This window comes from Bos taurus, chromosome 18 (assembly GCF_002263795.3).
Source record: "Bos taurus isolate L1 Dominette 01449 registration number 42190680 breed Hereford chromosome 18, ARS-UCD2.0, whole genome shotgun sequence".
Taxonomy (NCBI): domain Eukaryota; kingdom Metazoa; phylum Chordata; class Mammalia; order Artiodactyla; family Bovidae; genus Bos; species Bos taurus.
This window is the reverse complement of record NC_037345.1, coordinates 47,586,891-47,606,856: the sequence shown is the minus strand read 5'-3', so window position 1 is coordinate 47,606,856 and position 19,966 is coordinate 47,586,891. Positions and strand designations below refer to the sequence as shown.

At 40.9% G+C, this 19,966-nt stretch overlaps 1 protein-coding gene across 1 annotated transcript; it reads right to left on the bottom strand.

The window, feature by feature from the left end:
- Nucleotides 1-2,665: 2,665 nt before the first annotated feature.
- Nucleotides 2,666-17,350, bottom strand: LOC519309 (zinc finger protein 790). The gene is given in 9 exon segments (XM_059877316.1): nucleotides 2,666-3,417; nucleotides 3,420-3,578; nucleotides 3,581-3,850; nucleotides 3,853-4,374; nucleotides 4,377-4,707; nucleotides 4,709-4,800; nucleotides 7,897-7,983; nucleotides 8,235-8,345; nucleotides 17,242-17,350. Coding segments are annotated over 9 exon segments (2,085 nt in total). The 3' UTR covers nucleotides 2,666-3,013.
- Between the last annotated feature and the right edge of the window lie 2,616 nt (nucleotides 17,351-19,966).

The window sequence follows — 19,966 nt, the reverse complement described above, 5'->3', positions numbered from 1 at the left end:
TTGCAGACCTGGGCGGGGTCCAGCCTAACACGAGGCCAACCCAGCACCAACCCTAGGGGAAAACGCTGAGCAGCGGAAGACTCTGATCCAAAACGTCCTAAACCCTCCGCTTCCAGGCGCAGTTGAATCTCCAGGGCGCCGCCTACCTTCTTCTGAACACAGTTCTCCGAGAAAAGGTGCAGCCGCGCGAGTTCCCATCTTAGCACATTCCAACAGAACAGGCAGAGGAGAACCACTCTTTCCCAGGGCTGTGACGCTGGGGCTCTAGGAAGCACCTGTTTCTGTCAGACGCCAGTCCCAAAGAGCGTAAGAGACCCACGAGACATAAGGAAATCGCAAAACACTGGAGAGGAACTCTTGAGTAACAGATCAGATAAGATCAGATCAGTCGCTCAGTCGTGTCCGACTCTTTTTGACCCCATGAATCGCAGCACGCCAGGCCTCCCTGTCCATCACCAACTCGCGGAGTTCACCGAGACTCACGTCCATCGAGTCAGTGATGCCATCCAGCCATCTCATCCTCTGTCGTCCCCTTCTCCTCTTGCCCCCAATCCCTCCCAGCATCAGAGTCTTTTCCAATGAGTCAACTCTTCGCATGAGGTGGCCAAAGTACTGGAGTTTCAGCTTTAGCATCATTCCTTCCAAAGAAATCCCAGGGCTGATCTCCTTCAGAATGGACTGGTTGGATCTCCTTGCAGTCCAAGGGACTCTCAAGAGTCTTCTCCAACACCACAGTTCAAAAGCATCAATTCTTCGGCGCTCAGCCTTCTTCACAGTCCAACTCTCACATCCATACATGACCACAGGAAAAACCATAGCCTTGACTAGATGGACCTTTGTTGGCAAAGTAATGTCTCTGCTTTTGAATATGCTATCTAGGTTGGTCATAACTTTCCTTCCAAGGAGTAAGCGTCTTTTAATTTCATGGCTGCAGTCACCATCTGCAGTGATTTTGGAGCCCAGAAAAATAAAGTCAGACACTGTTTCCACTGTTTCCCCATCTATTTGCCATGAAGTGATGGGACCAGATGCCATGATCTTCGTTTTCTAAATGTTGAGCTTTAAGCCCACTTTTTCACTCTCCACTTTCACTTTCATAAGAGGCTTTTGAGTTCCTCTTCACTTTCTGCCATAAGGGTGGTGTCATCTGCATATCTGAGGTGATTGATATTTCTCCCGGCAATCTTGATTCCAGCTTGTGTTTCTTCCAGTCCAGTGTTTCTCATGATGTACTCTGCATAGAAGTTAAATAAGCAGGGTGACAATATACAGCCTTGACATACTCCTTTTCCTACTTGGAACCAGTCTGTTGTTCCATGTCCAGTTCTAACTGTTGCTTCCTGACCTGCATACAAATTTCTCAAGAGGCAGATCAGGTGGTCTGGTATTCCCATCTCTTGAATTTTCCAGTTTATTGTGATCCACACAGTCAAAGGCTTTGGCATAGTCAAGAAATCAGAAATAGATGTTTTTCTGGAACTCTCTTGCTTTTTCCATGATCCACCAGATGTTGGCAATTTGATCTCTGGTTCCTCTGCCTTTTCTAAAACCAGCTTAAACATCAGGAAGTTCACAGTTCACATATTGCTGAAGCCTGGCTTGGAGAATTTTGAGCATTACTTTACTAGCGTGTGAGATGAGTGCAATTGTGCGGTAGTTTGAGCATTCTTTGGCACTGCCTTTCTTTGGGATTGGAATGAAAACTGACCTTTTCCAGTCCTGTGGCCACTGCTGAGTTTTCCAAATGTGCTGGCATATTGAGTGCAGCACTTTCACAGCATCATCTTTCAGGATTTGGAATAGCTCAACTGGAATTCTATCACCTCCACTAGCTTTGTTTGTAGTGATGCTTTCTAAGCCCCACTTGACTTCACATTCCAGGATGTCTGGCTCTAGGTCAGTGATCACACCATTGTGATTATCTGGGTCGTGAAGATCTTTTTTGTACAATTCTTCTGTGTATTCTTGCCATCTCTTCTTAATATCTTCTGCTTCTGTTAGATCCATACCATTTCTGTCCTTTATCGAGCCCATCTTTGCATGAAATGTTCCTTTAGTTGCAACTAATTCCCCTCTGGGACCCTACCGGAAGTGTCCATAGACCCTGGCTTTTTTTCATTGGTTCTGTGACCCGCCCCTTCCAGAGACTGCAGGGAATGCTAAACTAGCAGGCGCATAGAGGAGTCCGTGTTCTCACTGGATTCTTCAGGAGCAAGCGGTTGGGTTTGGAACTGGGTGGTAAAACTGTCAGGGGCAGGATCCCAGAGCGAGCTGGATGTCATTGTGCCTGAATGAGTACCTTATGTAGATGGGGTTGTTTCTGTGCGTGAGATTAATATAATTAGCCAACTTAACATATATAGACATTATATTAGGAACAACGTGTTGTCCTTATGCTTCCCAAAGTCTGGGAAGACCCACATGCATCCATGGAGCAGCTAAGCCCTTGACCTAGAGCCCATTCTCCGCAACATGAGAAGCCACCATAGTGCACCTCAACTACAGAATAGCTCCTGTTTTCTGCAACTAGAGAAAGCCTACATGCAGCAAGGAAGACCCAGTGCAGCCAAAAATAACTAAATAAATCATTAAAAAAAAAACAAAAGCACCTACCATAGCAAACAACACAAAAGTCCTCAACAAAATACTAACAAACTGAATCCAGTAACTTTTTAAAATTTTATACACCATGACCAAATGTGATTTATGCCAGGAATGTAAGGTTGGTTTAACATGCAAAAATGAATCAATATAATACATCATGGTAATAGAATGAAGGACAGAAAGCACATGGCACAAGAAAAATATTTAACAATATGCTTTATCCTTTCATGATAAAAACACTCAACAAACTCAGAATAGAGAAAAAACTTCTTCAAATAAGGGGCATCTATGAAAAATCACGGCTGCTGCTGCAGCTAAGTCGCTTCATAATAAATGGAGAAAGACTGAATGTTTTCTCCTAAGTTATGTAGCATAGATACGTACAACAAAATGTGCGTGCTAAGTTGCCTTAGTCGTGTCCAACTCTTTGCAATCCCATGGACTCTAGCCCACCAGGCTTTCTGTACATGGGATTCTCCAGGCAAGAATATAGGCAAGAATACAGGAGTAGGTTGCCATTTCCTCCTCCAGAGGATCTTCCCGGCCCCAGAATCACCTGCATTGGAGAAAATGCCATCTCAAAATCTTTATGATCACAGGATTTCTCAAAAGTGTAAATATTCTGGTGTTGAGCAAAGTCACAGTCATGACTAGTGGTGTTCCCATAATCTTTCCATTGATAGAGATTCTCATCATTGTGAGTTTTCTGTTCAGCAAAAAATGAATGGTGACTAAAGATCTGGCCACTTTCCTTACATTTATAGGGTTCTGCATCATTATGAATCTTGCTATGTCATGTTAGCTGTGAACCCAAGATTTCCCACAGACTTTACATACATAAGGTTCCTCACCAGTATGTATTCTCTGATGTCATGTAAGTTGTGAACTCCAGAGAAAGGCTTTTCCACACTCTTCACATTCATATGATCTCTTTCCAGTATGGATTTTCTGATGTCGATCAAGTTCTGAACCACAAAAAAAGTCTTTCCACATTCCTTACATTCATAGTTTCTCTCACCGGTATGAATTTTCTGACGTCAATTAAACTCTGAACCATGAAGAAAGGTCTTTCCACATTCCCTACATTCATAGGGTTTCCTTCCATTATGAATTTTCTCATGTTGAGCAAGGTATGAGGCCCATATAAAAGTCTTCCCACATTGCTTACATTCATGAGGCTTCCCACCAGTATGAATTCGCTGGTGTGAACTCCAGATATAGGCTTTCCCACATTTCTCACATTCAAAGGTTTCCTACCAACATGAATGTTCTGATGTTGAGCAAGATTTGAACCACGAATAAAGGCCTTTCCACATTCTTTACATTCATGAGATTTCTCACTGGTATGAATTCTCTGATGTTGAATTAAGTGTGAGCCAAAAGCAATAGCTTTCCCACACTCCTCACATTCATAAGGTTTTTCACCAGAGTGAATTCTCTGATGTTTAGTAAGATGTGATCGCTGACCAAAGGCCTTTCCACATTCATTACATTCATAGAGGTTTTCACCAGTATGAATTCTCTGATGTCTAGTAAGGTCTGAGCCACAACTAAAGGCCTTCCCACATTTCTTACATTCATAATATTTCTCACCAGTATGAATACACTTATGGACACTAAACTGTGAATGAAATCTAAAGGTCTTCCCACATTCTTTACATTTAAAAGGTTTTTCACCAGTATGAATTCGCCTATGACTGGTAAGACTTGAACACAAACTGAAAGCCTTCCCACATTCTTTACAGTCACATGTTTTCTTAGCAGTATAAACTGATACTGAGTAAGTTCTGAATCAAGATAAAAGGTCTTCTCACATTTCTTATCTTCACAAAATTTTTCACCAGTGTGAATTAACTGATGTTGAATACAGTCTGAGTCATAACAAAAGGCTTTCCTACACTTTTTAAATTCATTCAGTTTCTTTCTTGTATTAAATCTTGGATGAAGATTAAAAGCTGTGTTCTGGTTAAAAGTGGGACTTTTTTCTTTACAATTGAGTATAACTTGCTTCAAACATTCTTCCTGATTTTCCTGTTGTCTTTCAAACTGACCTTTGCTTTGCCAATCACCTCTAAAGCATAAACATTCAGGGCTATGTTTTTTTACAAATTTCCATTATTTCCCACTGAGGTATTTCTCTGTCAAAAATGCCATTTTTTGGTGATAACTTCTTGGTCTGACACCTGGATTGCATGTCTGAAAGATAAGAAGATAAATTCATACTGTTTTTCTGTTCAGAAAGAATTAAGGTTTTCAATGTAGATATAGGAATAAATCCTGAAATAAATACAGCATATGAAATGTGAATGGCTTTACAAATTCATAAATTTTGGACAATTTGAAAAAAGGGAAAGAAATAAATAGAAATTTAAAAGAACTAAAAAAGCCAAGGCAGGTGATTAGATATACAAATTTTGTTCAGATCAAATTCATCTGAGGAGTTCAACAATAAAAATAGATTGTTCAGGTACTACACCAATCATGGGATATCAATTTAAAGACGTAAGACTACTTTACCCAGTATGGTATAATCAACATTTAGCACGTTAGGCATTAAAAAAATAATTCTGTTAAAAAAAATATATACTACAGGTCAAAGAAGGGCAAAGGGAGCCAAAGGATGGAGTAACGGATAATACCAAAAAAATCAGGAACCAGGAAGCACAATTGGGATGATGTGATAACAACATAGTGATAATACACCTCATTGTCCAATCCCTTTCATCTCTACTGAAATGAGTACACATAATTCTATATCACTTTCTGTACAGGTAAGAGCAAACAAAAGCATATCTATGCTAGTTCAGAGAAATGGAAAATCACACCTACCTACTCATTTGTCTTTGCACATTTAAATACTTCGCCTTGCTCATTTTCTCCACTGGGCTTAGCCAAGTCATATTTTGTCAGATGATCCCAACCAAGGTGTTTCTGTTTATTTCTTGAGTTTATAGCACTGCTCTTCCATTTGATTTTATGCCTCAAGCATAAAATGCTTAATGACCTTTACCAAACCTCCATGGGATATCAAACTTACTGGTAAAATATTTTAGAAGAACAAAGCAAGAAAATACTACAACTATTACTAGGTGAATATGCTGAAGGGCTTATCCAATTTCTATTATTGAAATTGTACTGGTATTAGCATTTGGCTTTGTTGTTGTTCAGTATCACAGTCATATTGGACTCTTTGCAATTCCATGTCTTAGCCGCTCAGTCGTGTCCGACTCCCTGAGACCCCATGGACTGTAGCAATCCCGGCTCCTCTGTCCTCCACTATCTCCTGGAGTTTGCTCAAACTTATGTCCATTAAGTTGATGATGCTATCCAACCATCTCATCCTCTGCTGCCCCCTTCTTCTTTTGCTTTCAATCTCTGCCAGCATCAGGGTCATTGACTTAGAGACTGATAGAACACACAACATCTCTCAAGACTAAAGTAATAGAGATTGGTATCTAGGGTTGGTCTACAGGGGGTGTCCTAAACATCTCTCATGCTGACTTATAACTCAAGGATCACAACCTAGGAATGTGGGTAAGAGAGAGGCAGACCTACACAGGAACTACAGATCAGTTTCAAATTATCCCAGTGCCCAAGGAGGGCAATCAATTGACGTAACAACAAAAATGTTTCAGAACTTTGCAGCATAAAAGTTCTCTATAAAGGAAGATAACCTAGTCATTAGTTTCACATTTTGCAGATAAGTGTGGCACAAAATTAAAATAACCATACAACATGAATGCAGAAACTATAGAAACAACAGAGAGCAGAAACGGATCTATAGGGATTCTAAATATTGGAGTTATGAGACAGAGTTTAAAAATAACTACGTTCAAGCTTCCTTGGTGGTCCAGCAGTTAAGAAACTGCCTGCCAATGCAGGAGACACAGGTTCAATCCCTGATCCAGGAAGATCCCACATGCCGCAGAGCAACTACATCCACGCACCACAACTACTAAGCCTGTGCTGTAGAGCCTGGGAATCACAACTATTAGCCCACAAGCCACAACTACTGAAACCTGCACCCTAGAACCTGTGACCCACAATAAGAGAAGCCACCACAATGAGGAGCCTGTGCACTGCAACAAAGAGTAGACCCTGCTCACTACAACTAGTGAAAAGGCCATGCAGCAGTGAAGATTCAGCACAGCCAAAAATAAATTAATTAATTAATTAAATTTAAAGAAACACATCAATTTAGGTTCAGAAATTTAGAAGTGTTAGTCACGCAGGGATGTCCAACTCTTTGTGACCCCATGGACTATAGCCCACCAGCTCCTCTGTCCATGGAATTCTCCAGGCAAGAATACTGGAGTGGGCTGCTATTCCCTTCTCCAGGGTACCTTCCTGACCCACAGATTGAACCTGGGTCTTCTGCATTGCAGGCAGATTCTTTACCAACTGAGCCACTACATGACTCCAATAAGGAATTAAATTTCCTTCCGTGATATTTTAAATAAAAAAGAAGCTTCAAGAGTAAATTATTTCAATTTGATGCTTGCCTATAATAGAAAATTCACCAATTACCATCCTCTTGCCAAATATACCCCTTGCTTCCTTTTGACAGGCAGGACTGGCTTTTTACGACACTGTATTCTCTGCTTATTGTCTTTCATTAGCCCTAACCTCTCTCTTGCCATTTCCTCTTCACTGTAACCAGAAATCATAACAAAGCAGCCTATGAGGCCTTAATATACAGACTGCTTTGCAGAAGTTAATGAAATTGTTCCAGTCATAGAAAAGAATACCACATTTCTTAATTGATTACAGATTCTCTGTTAACCCTTCTTAACCTAAAATGAAATTAGAAAAATTAATAAACGTTGCTTAAAAGAAAGAATTAATTAATGAAGGAAATGTAGCAGTAAGCAAAAACTATGCAAAATAAAAGAAATTCAAGAGGTAACAGGTAAAATGAAAAATAGAGTCAAAATTTTTTTTTTAGTGAGTGAAGAAATTTACAAATATCTAAATGGGGGGGGGGGCAGAGAAATGGGAAGAAACAGACCCTAAACCATTGACCACTGGAGAAAAACAATGGCACCTACCTTTCTGTAACGTGAAGGAAAAATGAGAGCACGGAAATGGAGTGGTATTTGGAGGTGAAGAGAAGATTCATTTGGAACTTCACATGGAAAAGGTTACTTTTATTTCTAGGTTTCAGGCCTTTATCCACAGGCTTTTGGCCTCTGAGAAGGAAACTCTAGGCCAATATTATAGAGATGCTGCTGCCTCACTGAACATTTGGGCTGTTATCTGCAGTGATGGCCTCCTTGTTCAGCCCTCACTCACCTGGGCAAGTCTCATCCTTCAAAGCCATCCAGGGCTCTCTTCCCTTCTCCAGTAAAGAGAATACTTCTGGCTGATAAATGCAAAGTCCTGGTCAAAAAATAAGAAATAGGAAATTACCACCTGGTAAGGGTTTCCTAAGTCCCTTAGTTACTAGGATGGGCGAGAAAAAGGCATAAAGGATGGGGAAGATGGAGGTTCCCAAAGATGATGACTTACTGTGAAATGTACAAAGCACACACCATTTCCCCAGAAATATCTCCCCTGAGATACTCGAAAGACAATCCAAAAATTCACAATGTAGAAATCAGGGATTTCTGGGGTGAAATTCTGAAGCTTACCCAGCAAGACCAGGTTGCTGTAGTTCTCCAGCATCACATCTCTGTACAGATGTCTCTGTTCTAAGTCCAGGCACTCCCATTCCTCTTGAGAGAAGTCTGCAGCTGAACATCATCAGCTGCTGAAATGACAAACCCAAATATCAATGGTGAAGTAAATCTTTTAGATAGGCAGGGAAAAGATGGAAAAGGGCACTGCAGGAAGAGGTATACACATTCAGCAAAAACTGGACTTGGCTGCCTCTAGGGTAGAGGGGGAAACAACAGGGAAATTAGTGTCCCTGAAGCCAAGTGCCTATATGCACTTAAAATCTCCTGTTGTCAGTCACAACAATGTTCTGACCTTCCTGTAACAAACAGCAAGACAACTGGATGGTAGCCCAGAAAAACAGGTATCATATGAGTTCTTGTTGTTGATACCACCAAGAGGCTACACTAGCCTGGAATAATTAACTTCAAATTTATTGTATGAGAGAAGTGTTGTTTTTTTTTTCTTTCACCTTCTTTTATTTGAATTTTCTATTAGTTGAATTTGAAAGGATTCTTAAGAGATTATACTCCCTAACTGAATTCCATGTTCTGTGGAGCATGTATAAAATCTCTAGGCTATCAGCTAAGTAGCTGACTATCTTCACTTCTTCTTCTTAATGATATTAACCTCTCATTGGTTTCTTGGCAAGATCCCACATCTCTCTGAACTCAACCTCTTCTTATATATCCTCTATCTAAAAGCATGACAAAGTGCCACTACTAAAATGAATACCAACTAACACTGACTCTATCTTTCCTAAATGAAACACCCCATCATACAGGGTAAATAAAAGCTTTCATATAGTGTGTCCTTTTTAGTCACTCAATTCCACTTTGATGAACCACAGTTGTTGTCTTTTAACATTTTATTTTACATTGGAGTACAGTCAATTAACAATGTTGTGATAGTTTCAGGTACACAGCAGAATGACTCAGGAGCCACAGTTTGATCTTTAAAAGTCTCTACTATTTCCTTTAAGGGAATATATTTCTCCTCCTTCAGTGCTCTGTCAAAATATTAGGATACAAGAGGTATTGAATGCCATGTTGGAGAGAAGAGGGACATACAGAGAAGGCACTAAACTGTTTCACAAATACCACTTACCATGTTGAATAGTGAGTCAGGTAAGCAGTTTAAGAATAAGGAATAAAAATATTCACATGATGTAGTATAAATGGTTATCTTATTATAATTGTGCGTGCGTGCTAAGTCACTTCAGTCATGTCTGACCCCAGGGACTTTAGTTTTCCAGGCTCCTCTGTCTGTGGAAGTCTCCAGGCAAGGATACTGGAGTGGGTAGCTATTCCCATCTCCAGGGGATTTTCCTGACCCAGGGACTGAACCTAGGTCTCCTGCATTGCAGGCAGATTCTTTACCATCTGAGCCAGCAGGGAAACTCTATATTATTACTATAAATAGTTGTATTTTTGGAGAGAAGCAATTCCAACTCACATGGGCCATAACTTAAAATTCCAAGAGTCACTCAGTCTTCTGGATTTCTCATGTAGTTGAAGCAGTTTTGAAAAAGTGGAGCTAGAGGGAAGGAATCCTAAGAGGTCAGGCTTTCCTCAGAGCTTTCAAATGGACTAAGAATACCATTTTATTCCCTGAAGGAAGGTCAGAGGGAATCTGCAGAAATTCTGACCCTACCCAAAACCCAAGACACTAAACTACATCAGGATGAAGTTTCAGTCCAATCAGTTATGATAAATCATGACAAGGATCAGAATATTCAGAATATGAGATAAGGACATTCTGACTTGCTCTGAATAGCCCCTTTAACAAAAAGGACCCCAAGTTAGACATCCCCCAGGGGGAATTTTCCAATCTGGGAGCCCCGTGAGTTTGCCCAGGGCCTTCCTGTGTATCCCTGTAGGACAGTGGCCTTTTATCTCCCCCATGTCCAACCAAAGTATATAAAACTTACTGACTCATTTTCATCTAAAGCACTCTCATGACAAAACTAAGGGCAATGATAAACAAAATGAAAAGACAACCTACAGAATGGGAAAAATATTTGCAAACAATGCAATCAACATGGGACTGATCTCCAAAATATATAAACAGCTCAATATCAAAAACCCAGTCAAAAAATGGGTAGAGGATCTAAAGAGACATTTTCTCAAAGAAGACTTAAGAAATATTCATTCTTATGAGGAGTAGACCACGCTGAATTAGAGTTTCTGTAAGCAGAAATGCTATGAAAAGGAAGTGACTGATGGTGCAGGTAGTAAAAAGAGGCATGGAGATGACAGAGGGATTCAAGGTGGAAAAATTCAAAATACATAGGCTGTATTCTTTTATTTTTTAAGCAGCTTGCTGCTGCTGCTGCTAAGTCGCTTCAGTCATGTCCGACTCTGTGCGACCCCAGAGACGGCAGCCCACCAGGCTTCCCCGTCCCTGGGATTCTCCAGGCAAGAACACTGGAGTGGGTTGCCATTTCCTTCTCCAGTGCACGAAAGTGAAAAGTGAAAGTGAAGTCGCTCAGCCGTGTCTGACTCTTCGCAACCCCATGGACTGCAGCCTACCAGGCTCTTCCGTCCATGGGATTTTCCAGGCTAGAGTACTGGAGTGGGTTGCCAGCTTAACTGATATAAAATCCATATACCCTACAATTAACGCATTTAAAGTAAGCAGTTCAGTGGTTTTTTGTTTTTTTTTTTAGCAAAGTAACATATGTGCAACCACTGCAAGTCAATTTCAGAATATTTTCATCACCTCAAAAAGAAATCCTGTGTCCTTCAGCTGTTACATTAGTTTATTTTTGGATGCTCAGATAACCTTGCATATGTGGGATATATTCCACTCAATCATGTTGTATAATTCATTTTATACATTGCTGAATTTGGTTTATTAGTATTTTGTTGAGGATTTTGTATCATATTTATACGAGATACGCTTTGCTTGATTTTGGAATCAGGGTAATGCTAGCTTCATTGAACTGGGAGCTTGATGATATGTTTTAATTTCAGCAAAAAAGACACTGTGGAACTCAGAGCTGATAGTAGGAATCTTCCTGAACCAGGTTAGGTCGTAAACAGCAAAGAAGGCCTGACTATTCAGAGGGGCTAGCTTTTAAAGAAACTATTTCCTACTGCAGAAACAGAGGAAGGAACTCTTGAGCAGAACCTCTGCCCCATTCATCTTTTCATAGGAAAGTGCCAGTGCCAAATATACCAAAAAAAAAAAAAACCTCACATTCCAAAAACAAAATTAGAAACACTGTGTCCAAAAATATAGTTAGATAAAAGTTTGAAGAGTGCTCCAATTCCCTATGTATAAAGAAAACTCACTAAAAATTTCAGAGAAGATTAAAATTATTACCCAACATTTCAATATGAATTATAAGAATTTATGGTACAATCACAGCTCAGAAACAAAACTACATGCACTAATGGTACAATGATTTCAGGAAAGAGGAGGAAGTGAGAGGCAGACCACATATAAAAGCTAGTAGAATTCAAGAATGAAAGAGAATCTTAGGCAAAACCACTTCAGACTTGAAAAATAAACTACAAAGAGCAAAAGGTATGACAAATACTACAGAAAGTGCAGCATGGAACAAGAGATACGAACATTAGCAAATGGAACAAAATGAAACAGAAACAACTATAGAAAGAAAAAAATAAAAGAGTGGTTCAACTTGCAGAGCCACATGTAAATCAAGGCAGTTAGAACACACCCCTACACCACACACAAAATAAATCGAAAATGGCTTAAAGACTTAAATATAAGACAAGACAACATAAAACTCCTAGAAGAAAACATAGGCAAAACATGCTCTGACATAAAGCATACCAATGTTTTCTTAGGTCAGTCCCCCAAGACAATAGAAACAAAAGCAAAAATAAACAAATGAGACCTAATCAAACTTATGTTTTTGCACAGCAAGGAAACCATAAACAAAACAAAAAGACAACCTACAGACTGGGAGAAAGTATTTGCAAATGATGCAACCAACAAAGGCTTAAATTCCAAAATATACAAACAGCTCATACAATTCAATAACAACAACAAAGAAAACCAATCCAATCGAAAAATGGGCAGATGATCTAAATGACATTTCTTCAAAGAAGACACAGGCACATGAAAAGATGCTCATCATCACTAATTAATTAGAGATGCAAATCAAAACTATAATGAGGTATCACCTCACATCTGCCAGGATGCACGTGCGCATGCTCAGTCGCTTCAGACTCTTTGTGACCCCATGGACTATAGCCCACCAGGCTCCCCTGTCCTTGGGATTTTCCAAGCAAGAACATTAGAGTGGGTTGCCATTTCCTTCTTCAGGGCATCTTCCTGATGCTGGGATTGAACTTACGTCTCCAGTGTCTCCTGCACTGGCAGGCAGATTCTTTACCACTGAGCCACCTGGGAAGCCCCCTAGTAGGAATAGCCACAAATAATAAATCCTGGAGAGGGTGTGGGGAAAGAAAATCCCTTTTACGCTCTTGGTGGGAATGTAAATTGGTGCAGCCACTATGGAAAACAGAATGGAAATTCCTCAAAGAACTAAAAATAGAGTTGCCATATGATCCTGCAATCCCGATCCAGGGCATATATCCAAACAGAATTATAATTTGCAAAGATACATATCCCTGCCCCCCATTCATAGCTGCACTATTTACAATTGCCAAGACATGGAAAAAAACGCAAGTGTCCATCAACAGATGAATAGATGAAGAAGATGTGGTACATATACATATACAATGGAATCCGACCCAGCCATTTCAAGAATGAAAAAATGCCATTTGCAAAGACATGGATGGACCTAGACATTATCATACTAAGGGAAGTAAGTCAGAAATAGAAAGACAAATACTATATGGTATCACTATATGTGGAATCTAAAATATGACACAAAAGAATGTATCTAACAAAACAGAAACAGACTCACAGACATAAAGAATAGGCTTGTAGTTGCCAAGGGGGGGTGTGGGGGAGGGTAGGAGAGAATTGGGAGTTTGGGATTAGCAGATGTAAACTATTATATATATAGGATGGATGAACAAGGACCTACTGCATAGCAGAGGGAACTATATTCAATATCCGATGATATGCCATGATGGGAAAGAATGTGAAAAAGAATATATGTATAACTGAGTCACTTTGCTGTACAGCAGAAATTAACACAGCACTGGAAATCATCTACACTTTAATCAAATTAATTAAAAAAAAGAGAAGTGATCCAACTTGCAACTAAGCAGAGCCTCTAGAGATGGAATACAAATCAAAGGAGAGAATTAAGATTTCTTAACATGGTACAGAGAGCACAAACCACAAAGGGAAAAAATAATTCAGATTATATGTTTTTCAGACTATATTTTAAAAAGTAATTTCTCAGAAAAGGAGTGAAAATGGACTGGGAGATATTATTTGCAATACACACAGCTGATGAGGATTCATATCCAAACTACAGAACCCCAAATAAAGAACTCCTAAGAATTAACAGTAAAAAGGCAGACAAGCTCCCCAAAACTTGAACAGACACTCCACAAAGGAAGGCCAAAGGACTTAAACAGGCATTTGCCAAACGAAGATATCCTTTGGGAAGGATATGGTCAAGAGACATTAAAACAAAAGCACTCAACTTCATTAGTCATAAGTTAAGAAAACCACAATGCAATACCACTCTGCATATATATCCACCATATTGGCAAAAATTTTACAGTCTGACAATACCACGTGTTAATGAGAAAGTGAAGCAACTGAAACTTGCATAAACTGTTGATTGGAGTACTGATTTTGTGCATTTTGGAAAACGGACTGTATCTGCTTAAGCAGATTCATGTACCCTATGATCCAGCAAGTTTCTCTAGAAATATACCTAAGAAACAAATACATATGAACAGAAAATGACAAGAGGAAGAATGCTTCTAGCATCATTATTCATGAAAGTCCAAATCTGGAAACAGGCCAAATGTCAACCAACTGTATAACAACTGTTGAATGGACAAATATAGTTGGTATATTCATGCGCTGGAATACCAGTGCATTTAGCAAGGCAAACAGTAAGCTAAATTTACATGAAACAATATGAATGAATCTCACAAACATAATGTTGAACAAAGAAGTCAACACAAAAGGCTCTATACTGTATGACTCCACGTATATATATGTTCAAAAACAGACAAAACTGATGTATGGTGGTTACTTTGGGGAATCTACTGACTGAACAGGAGCACAACAGGGGCTTCTGGAATGCCGGCAATGGTTTATTTCTTGATCTGCATGCTTATTACATGGGTGTTCCCTTTGTGGTGATTCAAGGTGTACCATTTTGGTTTTATTGGTTGTTTGCATCACTGTGTATACACTTGTCTATATATATGATAAACTTCAATAAAAGATTTACTTTATAAATTATGAAGAAATATATACAAGGCAAATGCAAACAAACAAAATAACCAAGGGCTATGATCTTGAGGATGCTAAAATACTAAAGTTTACAATTCACAATAAACATATAATAATTATGAATATATATCAACTAATAGTGGAACTTTCATAAAGCAGAAGTTACAGGTTGATGCAAGATAAAATTTCACTGATAATTAATTTCATTGATAATTCATGTTAAAATGAATTTTAATATATTTTTCTCAATTTAAGATAAATCAAGTGCAAAACATACCTATAGACTGACCATATATTAGATCACAAATAAAAATTCATTAAATTTCAATATCATAATGCAGCAAAGCAATACAAGAGTGGGCCTATGTGCTTTACCTAAAGTCCTTAATTTTATCAATAAACGTTGAGTTCCTCTCATGACACATGGTTCAAACCCTTCCATGACGCTGAGTCTAAGAAACTATACCACTGTATTAGTTTTCTACTGCTGCTACTGCTGCTGCTGCTGCTAAGTCACTTCAGTTGTGTCCGACTCTGTGCGACCCCAGAGATGGGAGCCCACCAGGCTGCCCCGTCCCCAGGATTCTCCAGGCAAGAATGCTGGAGTTGGTTGCCATTTCTTTCTCCAATGTATGAAAGCGAAAAGTGAAAGTGAAGTCGCTCAGTCGTGTCCAACATTTAGCAACCCCATGGACTGCAGCCAACCAGGCTTCTCTGCCCATGGGATTTGCCAGGCAAGAGTACTGGAGTGAGTTGCCATTGCCTTCTCCAAGTTTTCTACTACTGAGTAACAAACAATCATAAATGCAGTGGCTTAAAACAATAAAAATTAATCACCCTACAGTTAGATAGAAGTCTGCCATGGTTCTCACTCGGCTAAGTAAGAAGAGCAAGGTGTTGGCAAGGCTGTGTTCTTTTCTACAGGCTCTAGGGGAGAATTAATTTCCTTAAGTTTTCCAGTTCCTAGAGGCCACCAACACTCCTGGGCTTGAGGCTAACTTCCTTGATCTAACCAGCAACTTTGTATCTCTCTAACCATTCTTCTGTGATCACATCTCCCTGCAACTCAAATTCAGCTGGAAAAAGTCCACTGACTTTAAGGATCCAAGTGATTAGTTTGGGCCCAAAGAGATAGTCTAGGATAATCTCCCCACTTCAAAATCCTTAATTTAATCCCACTTGCACAGTTCCTTTTGCCTTGTAATTAACATATTCATAGGTGCCCAGGGTCTGGACAGGGACATCTTTGCAGGGACATTATTCTGCCTACTCCAACCATTCTTAAATGTTCTATCCTTGACTTTCCTCTTTTCAAGGGAATACTCAAAAGTCCACCTCATTCTACCCCAATACTACCTCTCCAACACAGCTGTGAATCCAATCAGAATAAGCATCACTATCCCCTGTACCCATGTTTATGCCCATCATATTGTAATAAGCCCTAGGCTCCTTGGTGATCTCTCTTTACAGATATTATATTCCCCATCAGTTGGACGTCCCATTTTCTCATCCCTCAATTCCTGAGACTTTCCAGTATGCCCTCTGGAATTCAGAGTAACAAACCCCTCTTTTATCTTCAACCACTTCCCTGAACAATCCTTTCACCTTTCTGGGTCTAAGAGAAACGTGGCTTTCTCCAGAGGACTCCTGTAGCCCTCTCAATGTTTTCCACCCGCAACAGCCTCTTGCCACTGGGTCTTTAAGTGGGGCAGGTGTTCTCCTTGCTCTTATTACTTTCAGACTTTCTTCTCCACAAACGCTCTACCTTTGAATTTCATGCCAAGAGACCATATATAACTCCCATAACAGCCATACTGTTGTTGACATCTACCAAGTACAGGGTATTTCTTTCCCTTTGTTTTTTCAAAACTTGAGCTCATGGCTTACCCTGTACAATGCTATTTGTTCAGTTGCTAATTGTGATTTGTTGTTCAGTGGACTCTTTTGCCACCCCAGGGCCTGCAGCCCGCCTCTTCTGTCCACGGGATTTTTCAGGCTAGAATACTGAAGTGGGTTACCATTTTCTTCTCCGGGGATCTTCCCAACCCAGGGATCCATCTCGTGTCCCGTGCATTGGCAAGAGGATTGTTTACCACTGAGCTACCCAGGGGAGCCCATAGACTACTACCCTTCTTTTATTCTTGCAATTTCAGGACACCTACAGATGAGCCTGGCTTACTCCTTACCGGTACAACCACTTTTCCTTCTCTCATGGCTCAGTCCCGCTACCATACTGATAGGTTGTTATTTCTCCCTCCCCAGCTGCTGTTCCATTTCTTTACTCATATTTACAGAAAAACTCTTCGAATATGCGGTCTACAGTCTCCCATTCCTCTAGCCTCATTTTACCTTATCCTACTCCAATCCAAGCCGCCCCCACAGAAACTACTCCCCACACCTTCACTAAAGACTGTGAAGGTGACTAAATGCAATGCTGAATTCCTTGTCTCTGGCCCCACAGCTGCTGCCACCTTTACCACCTTTACACACACGTTCACGACTTGGTGATACAGTCACAATCATACATGTGCACAGTCACATCTAAAAGGTCCATTACAATCACATACAGCTCTCATCCCCATCGCACTATGCACACACATCCATCCACGGTACCCATACCTTGCTCCTGCACCAATTTCACACAAGCACCCAAGGTTCGCTGCCAGGATCCCTCGAGCGCGCGGATACACACACGCAACTTCCCACCATCGTCCCTCCCACATCCCATTGCTGGTAAAGCCTCAAACTCTGAAAACTTTAGCCCCTCACTGCCCTCCCCCGCGGCCTGGGCCTCTCAGGGTTCACTCCGCTCCCAGGTCTTAGACTCACCCGACTTTAAGGTTCCCTCAAGCTGTGGATATTCCTCAGGGACTCGCGGGCTATCCCTCCTATGGTCCTGAACCAGCGAGGGTGCGGACAGAATGTTGCCTCCGGTATGGTGGACACTGGGAAATGTAGTCCGGAGCCTGGACAAACTTTTAAAAGCCCAGAGGTCTCAAATCACAGACCTTGGTCTTGGACCTTATCCCTTCGCTCTGCAGAGACCATCGGCCTCACATTGCCTCATATCTGTGGCAAAGCGTCAACCAGTTCCAGGCCGCGTCTAGAACACAAGTTTCAACCTAGGACTCCACGCAGCTCCTTCTCCACAAACTGGTACCCTTCTGTGGAAACTAGGACAAGAAGCCCAAGCCATCTTTCGACAGAAAGCAGCCGTGAACGCGAAGCCCCCTGGGAAATGTAGTCCAGAGCTGTGGACATACTTCTGGAAGGAGGGTGTAATTCTCATCACAAGCTCACCTCCTGGGCATCTGACACACTGGTTGGCAGAAAGGTCCTGAGTCTCGGCCTGGACGGGAGGACACTTCTTGTCCCACAATCCCTGAGGGCTGGATGAAGGGGAGGATTTATGGGGCACCACTGGAAAAGGTCAGTTTTCATTCCAATCCCAAAGAAAAGTGAAAATGAAGTCGCTCAGTCGTGTCCAACTCTTGTGACCCTATGGCCTGTAGCCTACCAGGCTTCTCGGTCCATGGGATTTTCCAGGCAAGAATACTGGAGTGGGTTACCATTTCCTTCTCCAGGAGATCTTCCTGACCCAGGGATTGAACCCAGGTCTCCCACATTGTAGGAATGTGCTTTACTGTCTGAGCCACCAGGGAAGGCAATGTCAAAGAGTGCTCAAACTACCACACAATTGCACTCATCTCACACGCTAGTGAAGTAATGCTCAAAATTCTCCAAGCCAGGCTTCAGCAGTTTATGAACTGTGAAATTCCAGATGTTCAAGCTGGTTTTAGAAAAGGCAGAGGAACCAGAGATCAAATTGCCAACATCTGCTGGATCATGGAAAAAGCAAGAGAGTTCCAGAAAAACATCTATTTCTGCTTTCTTGACTATGCCAAAGCCTTTGTGTGAATCACAATAAACTGGAAAATTCTGAAAGAGGTGGGAATACCAGACCACCTGATCTGCTTCATAAGAAACCTATATGCAGGTCAGGAAGCAACAGTTAGAACTGGACATGGAACAACAGACTGGTTCCAAATAGGAAACGGAGTATGTCAAGGCTGTATATTGCCACCCTACTTATTTAACTTATATGCAGAATACATCATGAGAAATGCTGGGCTGGATGAAGCACAAGCTGGAATCAAGATTGCCAGCAGAAATATCAATAACCTCAGATATGCAGATGACACCACCCTAATGGCAGAAAGTGAAGAGGAACTAAAAAGCCTCTTGATGAAAGTGAAAGAGGAGAGTGAAAAAGTTGGCTTAAAGCTCAACATTCAGAAAACGAAGATCATGGCATCTGGTCCCATCACTTCATGGGAAATAGATGGGGAAACAGTAGAAACAGTGGCTGACTTTATTTTGGGGGGCTCCAAAATCACTGCAGATGGTGACTGCAGCCATGAAATTAAAAGACACTTACTCCTTGGAAGGAAAGTTATGACGAACCTAGATAGCATATTAAAAAGCAGAAATATTACTTTGCCAACAAAAGTCCATCTAGTCAAGGCTATGGTTTTTCCTGTGGTCATGTATGGATGTGAGAGTTGGACTGTGAAGAAAGCTGAACACCAAAGAATTGATGCTTTTGAACTGTGGTGTTGGAGAAGACTCTTGAGAGGCCCTTGGATTGCAAGGAGAGCCAACCAGTCCATCCTAAAGGAGACCAGTCCTGGGTGTTCATTGGAAGGACTGATGCTGAGGCTGAAATGCCAATACTTTGGCCACCTCATGAGAAGACTTGACTCACTGGAAAAGACCCTGATGCTGGGAGGGATTGGGGGCAGGAGGAGAAGCGGACAACAGAGGATGAGATGGCTGGATGGCATCACGGACTCGATGGACATGAGTTTGGGTGAACTCCGGGAGTTGGTGATGGACAGGAAGGCCTGGCATGCTGCGATTCATAGGGTTGCAAATAGTCGGACACGACTGAGCGACTGAACTGAACTGAACTGAACTGGGGCAAGGGGGGAGGAGTGTCCCCTGTCTGAGAAGACATGGGAGCACCTCCTCCAGTATCCTTCACAACAGCAAACACTTACCTTGTTACAATTACACTTAAAGTGGTTTAAATTAATTTTCATGGTTACATTAGTATTTTATAAATATTATTCATGTCTGAGCTATTATTTTTGCTGAAAATAATACTTGCCAGCTGTTTTTCACTTGCATCCTTTTTTATGAGATTATCATTTATTTTTTTATTTTTAATTGGAGGTTAATTCCTCCACAATGTTGTTGGTTTGTGCTGTACAACATGAATCAGCCGTAAGTATGCATGTGTCCCCTCCCTCTTGAACTGTGCTTATCACTTAGATGTATGTCC